We start from the raw sequence: 13,128 nt of genomic DNA, 5'->3' as shown, positions 1-13,128 counted from the left end.
TCTGATTGGTGGAAAAAACCGCTTTTATTCAAAAAGCTTGGAGACACTGTGAATGCGGCTTTAAAGCCTAATGGAAATGTTGAAACAACAGGGGTTTCTTCCCCCTCCTGCATTGTTGGTGTTAAACTAACCTTAACTTACATTTAAACCACGTGCATTGTCGCAGTTGTGGTTTTTTGTTTTAAAAAAAATTGTGAAAAATACTTCTTTTTATTTAAAATTTTTAATGATTTTAAATATTTAATAACAAGAATGTCTACTTGTAGAATTCATAACGTTAGATTTTATAATCTAGAACCAAAAGCGGTAACATGTTTGTGTTACGGACAGGACAACAAGAAGTTGGCACTTTCGAGGTTAGTTTACAGAATATTATACTTCTTTTTTAAAGATTATAAAAAATGTCTTATTGCATTTTATTTTAATTAAACAAATTTAAAAAAAAAGAATAAGCAATTGACAGTAATCAAAAGAACTTGAAATTTATTCTTTGTGAATGAAAATTTAGTTTATTATTGTTTACGGAAATTTTAATGTTCACAACGTTCACAACATTACGACGTTACTTCGGTTATTTTTATCGTTTTACTGTCTTAATATATTGAATATTTCCACCTTTAACAAGATATATAATTTCATTCAAAATATTTACGACTCAATTTTTTAAAAATTGCTTAATTTGAGGTTATTTTTGATATTTCTAATGTTTTCAGATTGTCTATTTTAAATTGTCTTGAATCCCGAAATTACTTTCGGGATTCAAGACAATTTAAAATACACAATCAGAAAAAATTTCAAGTTGATGTTATTTTTCAACGAAAAAGTGTGATAAGAAAATTGAAAGAAGAATAGTGTGTGAATTTGTGATTGAATGGATGATTATCCCTTGATTTGAATGATTTGAATCTATTCTTCGAGAAGAAGATGCAATGAATGAAAATTCAAATTTGTAAGTAAACGTATTATTAATTTATTCCTTTGCGTTCAAAATTTAACTAAAACTTTGCTTTTTTTTAGGGATGACAACACCATTGAAATATGGCACGTGGAGAATGCTCCTTTCATTTTAGCGACAATTCCAGGCAATGCGGATTATTCGATAGAAGCAATTCTTTGGATTGGCTCACGTCTCTTTTCCACTGGTCTTCGTGGAATGATTGTTGAATATGATTTAATAAAATTAGCCTCAAAATACGAAGTGGCAGTGACTGGAGGTGCTGCATGGTGTATGGACGTTAATCGCAGTAAAACACGTATGGCAATCGGTACAGAGGACGGTTATATAAATACATTTTTCATAACACCCGATTCTCTGCTTTACGAGAGAATTTTCGATAAGCAAAAAGGAAGAATTCTCTGTTTAAAATGGGACAATTCCGGTGACATGATATTCACGGGATCATCCGATACAGTAAGAGTTTGGAATTCGACAACTGGTCATGCAATTCATAAAATGACGACATCACGAAAAGAGGCGAAGAAGGAAACAATTGTTTGGTGCTTAGAAGTGACGGACGAAAATACAATTGTCTCGGGTGATTCACGAGGGGTAATTTGTATCTGGGATCCAAATATTGGAACATTAATTGAATCGTACGAGAGTCATACGGCCGATATTTTGGCTTTGACGATGTCGAATGATATGAACATGTTTTATTGTGCGGGTGTCGATCCAGTTATTAGAATTTTCTCAAAAGTCATTTCTAAAGGTCGAACACAATGGGTACGTGGCACTGAGCGACGATTACACGTACACGACGTTCGTGCCGTAATTGAAGCTAATGGAAAATTATATTCAGCCGGTGTTGATGGTTATTTGGCCCAATCGAGTTATCCACCGAAATTTCTCGTCAAATACCCCCCATTATTACAACCACCCTGTGTTACTGTTTGCAAAAAATCACGTTGCATTCTCTTGAGATATAGTAATTTTCTCGAATTATGGCGATTAGGTGAAAGTAAAATATCAGATTTTGTTCCAGTTGGTACTTTACATCAATTGACAGAAGAACCGGTTAAATTACTCACATTGAAAACGAAGGACGATGAGAATATTGTCACGTGTGCTGTTAATAAGACATCGAAAATTATTGTCTACTCAACTGATAGTCATTTGAGAATTTTTAATTTCGACGTTGTTGATGGTAATGCAAGTCTATGCAGGAATGATACGGATATTCCTTTGAATAAAGTACAGAAAATTCTCTTCAGTCCCGATTCGAAACGAATTGTAACTATTGATAACGATGGGAAAAATACAGTGAGATTTTATGACATTGAAAAAAAGAGTAGACTGAGATATTTCGGTGAATTTCAAACTGATAGTGAATTTATTCATCGTGTGGGATTAGTCTGCTTCTCACCGGATAAAAAATATCTCATTTGCAATGATGAGAGTCGAATTGTCATTTATCATGTCGACGGGGATCTTACCAGAGAATCACTTAAACCCTGGTCATTACCCAAGTACAGTTGTCCTGTCACTGCAATGGCTGTTCAGGAAGATACTCTCAATTTAGTCGTTGTTTACGCCGATCACAAGGTGAGATATTTTTTTCTTCTTTAGAAAATTCTTTAGAAAATTAGAAAATTAAATTTAGAAATAGAAAATTTAGTAAATTACTAACTGAAACGAAAGTAATTTGGTGGAAAAAGCTCTCAAAGTAAAGAAAATGTGTTTTTTTTTTTTAATGAAAAGGGGAAATATTTTTCTTCGTAAAATTATATAATTCATTTGAAGAAATATGTAGCGTCGTAAAAAGAGAGCTACATCAGTCTGATGAGATTGGCGATAAAGATTCATAATATCTATATATACAATTTCATTTAACGAAGACCTCCGCCAAATTACTTCCGTAATCTTCCCATCTAGATTATCTCTTTAGAGGATGAATTAAAAACTATAAAGCGTTACGCTTTCGTTTCTCGATGATGGTATTAAATTTTCTCTCTATTTATCCTCGTTGGTCATTAAAAAATATTAAACCTTTAATGTTCCATTAGAGAAAATCGAGCTTCATACGGGACATTTAATTTGATCCCTTTTTTAATTTCTTCCATCCAACGATTTTTTTTATTTCAAACTATTCTTTACTTTCTTACTTGAAGATGAAAAATGAAATTCAAATTAAAAAATTACAAATACGAATAGAAATAAAAATAAAAATACAAATAGAAATAAAAATACAAGTAAAAATTATTACATTTCTTTAAATGCATCGACTAATTCTTGTAATTCTGACTATATTGATATTAATTATTCCTTTCACGTCATCACGTTTTATATTGCATTCTAAGAACTGATCACGGTTTCTTTTTTTTTATCAAAACAAAGGATTTTTCTTACAGACAAATAATTAATGGTATTTTTTCTTTATTTTGCAGATTATTGAATACAGTATTTCATCTCGAAAATATACGGAATTTTCCAAGAGTTTACAAGATTGTCTACCTCTACAGTGGCTTTCGAGGCCCTTTCCAATTACAAATATAATTTTCAGTCCTAAAAATGAAAATGTCATAATAATGCACGACGACACTTCAGTTTTTGTTCTTAACAAAAAGAACGAATTGCCCAACAATAAGGTGAAAATTGCAAAATTAGAAAATGGTGATTCACGTGACGATTCGAATTCTGGTCTTGGTACACAATCCCATCACATGTTTCAAATCGTTAAAAAATATAAGGTAAAGTGATTTAATTATTTATTATGTTAGTAAAATTATGAATTTTTCAAATTTCAAAATTTGGAATTCAAAAATTTATTATAAACTAGTAAATCTTACGCGTGGAACGCGGTTCTTATAATTATTTATAGTTATTGTTTGAAATTTCAATTAAATTCTTTGAAACAATTCAAAAATTTTGACTAAATTCTTCGCAAAAATTCAATTATTTTATAAATAATAAAATTTTTCGCAGAAATTCAATTATTTTCATACAATAGAATTTCTTGAATAATATTTTCTCTAAAGTTCTCGAAAGAATTCAATTAATAAAAATATTGTAATAAAATTCTTTAAAAAGTTCAATTGTTTTGAAAAATGTTGATAAAATTCTTCATAATATTACCTACGTAATTAAATTATTTTCTACAAATTTCAATAAAAATTACAATTTTGTATTTATTTATTTTAAAAACTTGAAACTAATTCTCCGTAAAATTTTATTACTTAAAAAAATATCAATTAAAATAATTATTAAACAAACTACATTATTTCCAAAAAATTTAAAGAAATTCCTCGGAGGATTATAATTATTTTCGAAAACTAATTGAATTCTTGGAAAAAAATTAATTGCTTTGAAAAATACAATTATTTTTTTATTTCAAATTTTAATAAAAATTACAATTGTTTATTTATTTAATTTAAAAACTTGAAAGTAATTCTTGGTAAAATTCAATTTTTTATCAGTAATTTTAATAAAATCTATACATTATAATAATCGTAAGTTTCCTTTCCGTTAGCAAATTATCTAAATTCATTTGTTTGTTTTGAAAATTAAATTTTGAGGGTTAAGTATTGGCATTTTATATATATTTTTTAATGTCAAACTTTTTAATGTGGAAAATACTTAACTTATTAAATTGTCTCGACTCTTTGGTAAAAAATCTAACATTACCAAAAATTCGAAAAATTTCAAAAATCCGTTTTTCTTAAAATTAAACATTTTTTCCTCTTTTTTATGGGATTTAGCTTCATTATTATTGTGATTTTGGAAAATACTTTACTTATTAAATTGTCTCGACTCTTTGGTAAAAAATCTAAAATTATCAAAAATTCGAAAAATTTCAAAAATCCGTTTTTCTAAAAATTCAACATTTTTTCCTTCCTTTTATGGGATTTAGCTTCATTATTTTTGTGCTTTTGGAAAATACTTTACTTATTTAATAGTCTCGACTCTTTGGTAAAAAATCTAAAATTATCAAAAATTCGAAAAATTTCAAAAATCCGTTTTTCTAAAAATTCAACATTTTTTCCTTCCTTTTACGGGATTTAGCTTCATTATTTTTGTGCTTTTGGAAAATACTTTACTTATTTAATAGTCTCGACTCTTTGGTAAAAAATCTAAAATTATCAAAAATTCGAAAAAATTCAAAAATCCAAATTTCTTAAAATTCAACATTTTTTCTTCTCTTTTATGGGATTTAGCTTCATTATTTTTGTGCTTTTGGAAAATACTTTACTTATTAAATTGTCTCGAATCATTGGTAAAAAATCTTAAATTATCAAAAATTCGAAAAAATTCAAAAATCCGTTTTTCTTAAAATTCAACATTTTTTCCTCTCTTTTATGGGATTTAGCTTCATTATTTTTGTGCTTTTGAAAAATACTTTACTTATTAAATTGTCTCGACTCTTTGGTAAAAAATCTAAAATTATCGAAAATTATCAAAAATTCAAAAATCCGATTTTCTTAAAATTCAACATTTTTTCTTCTCTTTTATGGGATTTAGCTTTATTATTTTTGTGCTTTTGGAAAATACTTTACTTATTAAATTGTCTTGATTCTTTGGTAAAAAATCTAAAATTATCAAAAATTCGAAAAATTTCAAAAATCCGTTTTTCTTAAAATTCAACATTTTTTCCTCTCTTTTATGGGATTTAGCTTCATTATTTTTGTGCTCTTTAAAAATACTTTACTTAGTTAATAGTCTTAACTCTTTAGTAAAAAATCTAAAATTATCTAAAATTATCAAAAATTCAAAAATCCGATTTTCTTAAAATTCAACATTTTTTCCTCTCTTTTATGGGATTTAGCTTCATTATTATTTGAATTTTTATTCAAGAGAAAAAATGGAAAACTGAAAAAATTTAGAAACTTTTAAAAATTCCATATTATTTCCATGATTTCCATGATTTCCAGATTCTGTAGGAACCCCCTGCTTTTGTCTGACTTTCTTCTAAATTATCGAATTCAGTGATTTCTGGGGTGAATTTGGTTAAGTTGTAAAATGATTAATTTCTATTTGAATTCGTTTTTTTTTTAATGTAGAAAATCTGATGTTAATTTAATTCTTTTTTCGTTATGCACGGCAAAAAATATTTAGCTGGATGAACTACAGATTTCACTTTAGTAGCGAAATTTTTCAGTGCTTCAATTAATACTTTCGTTATTCTAGAGAAACTTATCGCTATTTCAAGTAAAACTTTTTTCATTGTGTAATAATTATTATTCCTTTGAAAAGTATTTAATTTAAAATGGCTTTATAAAATAAGCAATGCAAAAGATGACCCAGATACTAATTGTAATTGTTCTAGCCATAGTTTAAGTCTAGTAATGTAAATTCTATTTAAATCGAGACCATTGAGTGAAATTATTTAAATTTTAGTTAGTTAAATCTCTTTGTTAGGTTATAATAATTATTTCTTTAAAATTTTTTAAATTGTTTAAAATAAGCAGCCCCATACAACATTCCCGCGCGCTTGCGCGCGGATAGTTTGGCTAGTAGGGTAAGTGCGTCAATTGCTGCGGGTGCTTCAGTTTCTGCGGCATTTTAATAATTTAAGTGAATACATTTGTTCAGGGCACAAATAATTTTGAAATTTTTTTTAAAAATTACTTAACGATGTAAGTTTTAAAATAGATATAGGAAGTATATACCAAAACTTAATATTTATGTATTTTATTTTAATTAAAAGTTGACGTGTTCAAGGTTTTATTTATTTTCATTGCTAACTTTGCTGGCGGTGCAAAAATACCTACATAAAAAAGGCTTTATTATTGTTTTTAGACTTAAAGTGGTTATTATTATGATGATTTTAGATAAAGAAAACCTTGTTTTAAAAGAAAAATTAAACTTTACTTTATTTTTGTCTATTATTATATTTTATTTTTAAGAGTAGTAATTAACACAGAATTTGGGCTTGATTTAATTTCTGCGCCCTCAGAAAATCAACTAAGGCTGGTTACAATAGACTATCTATTTTGAAAAAGAGCAAGAAAAAATTGTGAAAATGAAAGAAAAAATGAAGATTATGGAGGAAAAACTAAAGAAAATTTAATAAATACATAAATTAATTAAGGAAGAATTCTGTTATTAAGTTTTAACTAAATGTTTCAAAAATGTGATAATTCAGAAATTATTTGTTACTTTTGTTAATATATGATATATATTTATTTTTAATAAATTTATATTCTATTCAATTAAACATTGATTAAAATCATTGTCCCATTTTGATTTCATAGTAGTTTGCGGTATTATACACATAAACACGAAATTATGCGCAGAAACTGACCCACAGGAATTGAATTCGCGCAGCAACTGATGCGCAGCAACTGACTCAAACGCGCAGAATTAAACGCATTGAATATTATTTTTAATTCATTAAATTTATTAAAATAAATTATATTTTAGAGATGTTATTTATTGTAAACATATCTTAATAACACAAACTACAAATTTAATAAGACATAAGTTCAATTTGATCAATATAAAAATTATATTTTATAGTTAAAAGACGTCTTGACCAAAATACCGCAGGAATTAGTACACTTACCCTATATTAATAATCGTTGTATTCTGGTAATCTGTTCGCAGTTTGAAGTTAGTTGTTGATTGCTTTTTTTTCTAACTTTTTTAAAAATTTTTCTTTTTAAATATTTTCAATGTTAATATTAATGTATTGAAAATCATTGAATTCTTGCAAAGAATCTTATCAAAAAATTTTGAAGAGAATAAATGAATTCCTTCGAAGAATTTTTTTATTTATGAAAATAATTGAAATCTCGCGATGAATTTTTTTAAAATAATGGAGTTTCTTTAATAATTGGTATTGAAATTTTTAAAGCAATTGAATTTTAAGAAGAAGAGTTTTATTAAAATTTTATTGAAAATAATTGAATTCCTGAGAAGGATTTTACTATTTATAAAAAATAATTGAATTCTTGCGAAGAATTTCACTATTTATAAAAAATAATTGAATTCTTCCAAAAAATGTTATTATTTATATAAAAATAATTGAATTCTTGTGAAGAATTATATTAAAATTTTTGAAAATATAAACAATAATAATTAATTTTTTACTTAATAAGTGAATTTTAAAAATTTTGATTATGAAATTATTTTAAAATTTATATTTGAAAATAAAAAATTTTATAATTTGCATAACAATAATAAATTGAATAACATGTTCCGCCCGCTAGCGCGCGTATCATTTGCTAGTTGAATAATAAAAAATTAAATGTTGAATTACAATTATTAACAAAAAAAATTAAAAAAATGCTTAGAAAGAATTCAATTATTTTAATAAAATTCCTTGAATGGATTTATTTATTTTAAAAAATAATTATAAAATTCTGAGATAAACTCAATTATTTTGAAAAATTGTAATAAAATTCAATAACCAAATTTTGAATTACAATTATTAACAAACACGATTATTTTAAAAACTTGAAAGAAATTCTTCGTAAATTTCAAAAATTTTAATAAAATTCTTTGCATAAATTAAATTATTTTTATGAATAATAAAACTCTTTGCGGTAATTCAATTATTTTCAATACAATTTCAATAAAATTACGAAAATTCTGAAAAATTTATTGTTTTTATTTCAGTGAATAATTTTTTAAAAATAATTAACGAAAAATATTTCGAACATTATTAATTATTAAATTTTAAATCAGAAGGAATATAAATTGTTTAATTTTTTTAGCATTTGGTGCACTTGGATTGGTTGAACGACGAAGAGATGGTAGCAGTGGAAGTTAATCCAATATCATTAACTGAAAAATTGCCACCAACATTAAAGCAAAAGAGCTTTGGAATGTAAATAAATTTTTTAGAAAAGAAAATGAAGCAGATCAAACAGACTACTTACCACTGCAGTGAATTATTAAAAGATGGATTACAACTTTAAAGGAGTAATTCTCTAAATGAATTCATCCAAGAATAATAAATCTTTGCTTTTTAATTTGAAATCCATCAGATTCTAACGGTGGTTCCAATGTCGTTAATGGTGATACATAAAATGGACCAACATATTCTAAATTATTCTCAAGAATTGACGATCTCCAACCAATGAGTGCTGAACTTGTTTTTGGAATTGCTGACGATGCTTTTAATGAAAATGGAATTTTTTCCATCATGGAATTGGACAATTTTTTCCCCTCAAAAGTATTAAATGGCAGTCCTGCTTTTTTGCATTCTTCAACAAGAACCTACGGTCAATGACACCCAGAAGAAATTCGTATGCAGTGTGTCCCAACGAACAACGAATACAAATTATGGTTACCAACCTGCTTAAAATATTCGCCAGTTAGGTAATTGTATTTTTTCATCCAATCTTCTTGTGTCTTCTTCTCTCGATTTATTACTTCTTTACTTTTATAATTTTGAAAAAAAAGAAAAAGAAGAATTAGAAATTTTAAGAAGGAAAAAGAATTTTCTATATTTTACATATAAAGAGAGATTTTCTCAATTTTTGTAGATATTTTTGAATTTTTATTATAACTTTATAAGTTATACTTTTATGAGTTTAAAATGAATTTAGAATTAATAATGAATTTAAAATGAATTTAAAATAACTTTAAAATAAAAAATTGCAAAAAAATGTACAGTTTTGTAAAAGATTATAATTTGATAAATAGAGATAAAAATATATTTAAAAATTGATTTGTTTTTTAATGAGGAAAGAAAATAATTACCGAATATTGTCAATGGTGACAGGACCGTTGGTAAAATATCCACGTTTCTCACGTCGATCCTGTCGTTTTGTTTCTTTTTTTATCAATTTTTCCTCCCTGTCGATTTCTCGTTTTTCGTTGAGACCCATTGGAATGATTATTTTATTACTAAAAGGTGGAAAATTCTTGAAATTTTAACTATTGGAATTCTTTTCTTATTAATACTTTAAATAAACAGATGGGAAATAATTCTTTCGAGAAGAAGGAAACGAAAATGTTTTTATTGTTTGAGGTGAAAAGAATGGCGAATTACGTAACATGAATCGCGTCTGTTTGCTCGATAATGCTGCGGAAATCTTGGTTGCTATATAGCAGTGCAAAGGAAACCTTTGCCCTAAAAAGGGTCTTCTCACTGGCAGTAGATTAATTCAACGGAACTCGATGTCTCGCGGGCAAAGAAAGTACAAACTCAGACAGCAGGAGAGTTATAGAGCTTTTAAGCAACCAGTGCAAAAGACGCTTCACCATCCATCTCTCTTAACGCGCGGATGGAAGAGACTCCTCATGCATCATTTGGTACAAAAAAAAAAATTTTTTTTTCATGAATAAATAATTTTTTTATTTTTCACTCTTAATCTAATTTGATATTTTTCTTTACAGGTCGAGAAAAAAGAGTGGAAATAATTCTACGAGTCTCTGAACAACAACGGTGATGATTCAAACTGTTTTTTTGGAATTATTGAATTATTGAGTCACTGAATCATTGAATTATTGAAATATTGAATTACTGCATTCAGAATTACTAAATTATTGAAATATTGAATCATTGAATTATCATCGAATGACGACAATGAATTATTGAAGTATTTGAAGTATTGTTAAATACTTGAGAAACGTGATGGAAATTAGAGAGACGAGTTAATAATTAATGTTCGGCGAGGAAATAATTCAAAGTCAAACGACAAGCGACAGTGTCGCTTGTCTATGGAGAAATGTTTTGGGGAGTTTCGTCGTGAGCAACCAAACCATCCTTGGATGTGTAATCGCGCGCAAGCGTCATTCAAGTTACGTATATACGGGAGCAGGGATATAAATTGGAGAGACAGAGTTTTGGATTCAGAGGAGGCGAGATTACGACTTATCTGCACCCCGAGACCAGTTGAAGGCGAAATTTCTGTAACTTACATCGCTTAAAGCGTCAGCCCGTTTAGTCGTCTACCCCGCACTCCTTCATCAAATTCTCATCTTCATTCCTTTCTCACTTGCCTTGGGCTTTTGATAAATGACTGATTCCTTTAAAGGGAATTACGCCTCCTTCAATCTCGCTTAAGAGGTCACGTTACCAGGATTAACCCTCTGTCTAATGTTCAACAGATCTTTGATTCTTTTTTCTAAAAAGAAACAATTTTTTAATGCCATGTTTCAGTGAAAACACTAACATTATTTTTGAAACTAATATTTAAAAACAAAATTAAGTTTTTTTTAAGTGAATAATCTATTTTTAAATTTGAATTAATTACCATGTAAGCGAATTTTCTATTTGACAAAATGTCAATATAAATACTTTTATTGATATTTTTTCAAATAAAAAATTCGCTTAAATGGTAATTAATTAATTCAAATTTAAAAATTAGCCAAATTTTGCAAATTCAGATTAATGAAATTTAGGGGCAGGGTTGCCACATATCAGGGAATTCAGGGAAAAGTCAGGGATTTTTATTAAAAGTACTGGAAAAAATTAAATTTTTAAAATTCATAAGATTATTATAGTTCTGACAATAATTTCTTTATAAATAACGCTTAATTCTTCAAGAACTATTACAAAATTATTACTTATTATTTTATTTAAATTTCTATTATTTCATTCAAATATTTCAAAACTAATTCAATTTTGAAAGAGTTGCGTTTAAAATTTTCATAAATAAATGAACTTCAAAAGGTTTCAATTTGAAATTTTATATAAAATTTCAGTTTTGAATGAATTTAATTAGAAATTTTAAAGAACTTAGATTTTTGACGAAAATTTAATAATTCAAATTCTTCTGAAATTAGTTAAATTTTTTAATATATATATATTCAATTAATTATTAAATATCATGGATTTATATAAGAATTTTAGTTAAAAACACAAAAAAAAAAATTGAATTTTAGAGAAGTTACAAATGTTTGAAGAAATACAATTATGTACAAAAATTTATTTAAATTCTTACCAAAATTTCAATTATTTTTAAAAATAATAAAATTCTTCTTCCAAAATTCAATTATTTTCAAAAATTTTCATAAAAAATTCTAAGCAAATATGAAATTATTTTCATAATTAATAAAAGTTTCACAAGAATTCTATTTACAAATTTTTCATAAATTTCTTAGCAATAATTCAATTATTATTTTAATAAATAATAAAATTTTTCACTGAAATTGAATCATTTTCATGAACAATAAAACTCTTTATAAAATTTCAATTATTTTTAATACAATTTTATTCGAATTTTTTTATGAGAACTTAATTTTGAGAAACATTCATTTATTCAATAAATTATTTATTTTTAGTATTTAAATTTTAAATAATTGAATTCTCGTAGAATTTTCTAATAAAAATTGATTTAAAAATGAATTTCAGTTCAAATTTTAGATAATTTAATTTTTATTAAATTTTTTAAATATTCACAGGAATTCAATTATTAAAAATAGAATTTTCATAAATTTCTTGTAAAAAAATCAATTTGAAACTTTTTTATAAAATTTTTCGCAATTATTTTAATTATTTTCATAAATAATAAAACTCATTGTAGAATTTAATTTATTTTTAATACATTTTTATTGAATTCCTCGAAAAATGTAACTATTCTAAAAAATGTTATTAAAATCTTGGAAAATCTGAATTTTTTATCCATTTAATTAAAAATTCTATGAAACTAATTTCTTTCAAAAAGCTTAATCGAAATTTTTTGAAATTATTTTATGTTTTTATTTTCTAAATATTTAATTGAAGAATTTCTGAATAATCGAAATTTTGTAAAATTGAATTGTAAACAAATGGATTTGAAAATTCTAAAGGAACTTTTGCAAAAAGTATTTAAAATAATTGATAATTGAATTCTTTCGAAGAATTTTAATAATATTTTTGAAAATAATTACATTTTTCGAAAAAAATCTACTTAAAATTGTATTAAAAATAATTGAAATCCTGTAAAGAATTTGATTATTTAGGAGAATAATTGAATTCTTGCAACTTATTTTTATTACATTTTTTTTAAATAATTGAAATCCTGTGAAGAATTTTATTATTTATGAAAATAATTGAATTCTTGCAACGAATTTTTTTAAATTTTTTTAAAATAATTGAATTCTTATAAAGAATTGTATTATTTATGAAAATAATTGAATTTTTGCAACGAATTTTATTAAATTTTTTTTAAATAATTCAAATCCTATAAAGAATTGTATTCTTTATGAAAATAATTGAATTTTTGCAACGAATTTTATTACATTGTTTAAAAATAATT

The 13,128-nt window shown here is 25.5% G+C and overlaps 2 protein-coding genes across 2 annotated transcripts; one reads left to right on the top strand and one right to left on the bottom strand.

The window, feature by feature from the left end:
* The first annotated feature begins 130 nt into the window (after positions 1-130).
* Positions 131-8,800, top strand: LOC122510161 (U3 small nucleolar RNA-associated protein 4 homolog). The gene is made up of 4 exons (XM_043624613.1): positions 131-356; positions 1,018-2,542; positions 3,385-3,687; positions 8,653-8,800. Exons 1-4 carry the CDS (start codon positions 253-255, stop codon positions 8,767-8,769), a joined length of 2,049 nt encoding a protein of 682 aa, XP_043480548.1. The 5' UTR covers positions 131-252; the 3' UTR covers positions 8,770-8,800.
* A 78-nt stretch (positions 8,801-8,878) lies between these two features.
* Positions 8,879-9,319, bottom strand: LOC122510169 (the record flags this gene model as incomplete). The annotated part of the gene is made up of 2 exons (XM_043624626.1): positions 8,879-9,157; positions 9,236-9,319. Coding segments are annotated over 2 exons (363 nt in total), but the record flags the coding sequence as incomplete, so codon positions are not given.
* Between the last annotated feature and the right edge of the window lie 3,809 nt (positions 9,320-13,128).

Source organism: Leptopilina heterotoma, unplaced genomic scaffold (genome assembly GCF_015476425.1).
Source record: "Leptopilina heterotoma isolate Lh14 unplaced genomic scaffold, ASM1547642v1 Lhet_68, whole genome shotgun sequence".
In the NCBI taxonomy this organism is placed as follows: Eukaryota; Metazoa; Arthropoda; class Insecta; order Hymenoptera; family Figitidae; genus Leptopilina; species Leptopilina heterotoma.
This window is presented reverse-complemented; position numbering and strand designations above follow the sequence as displayed.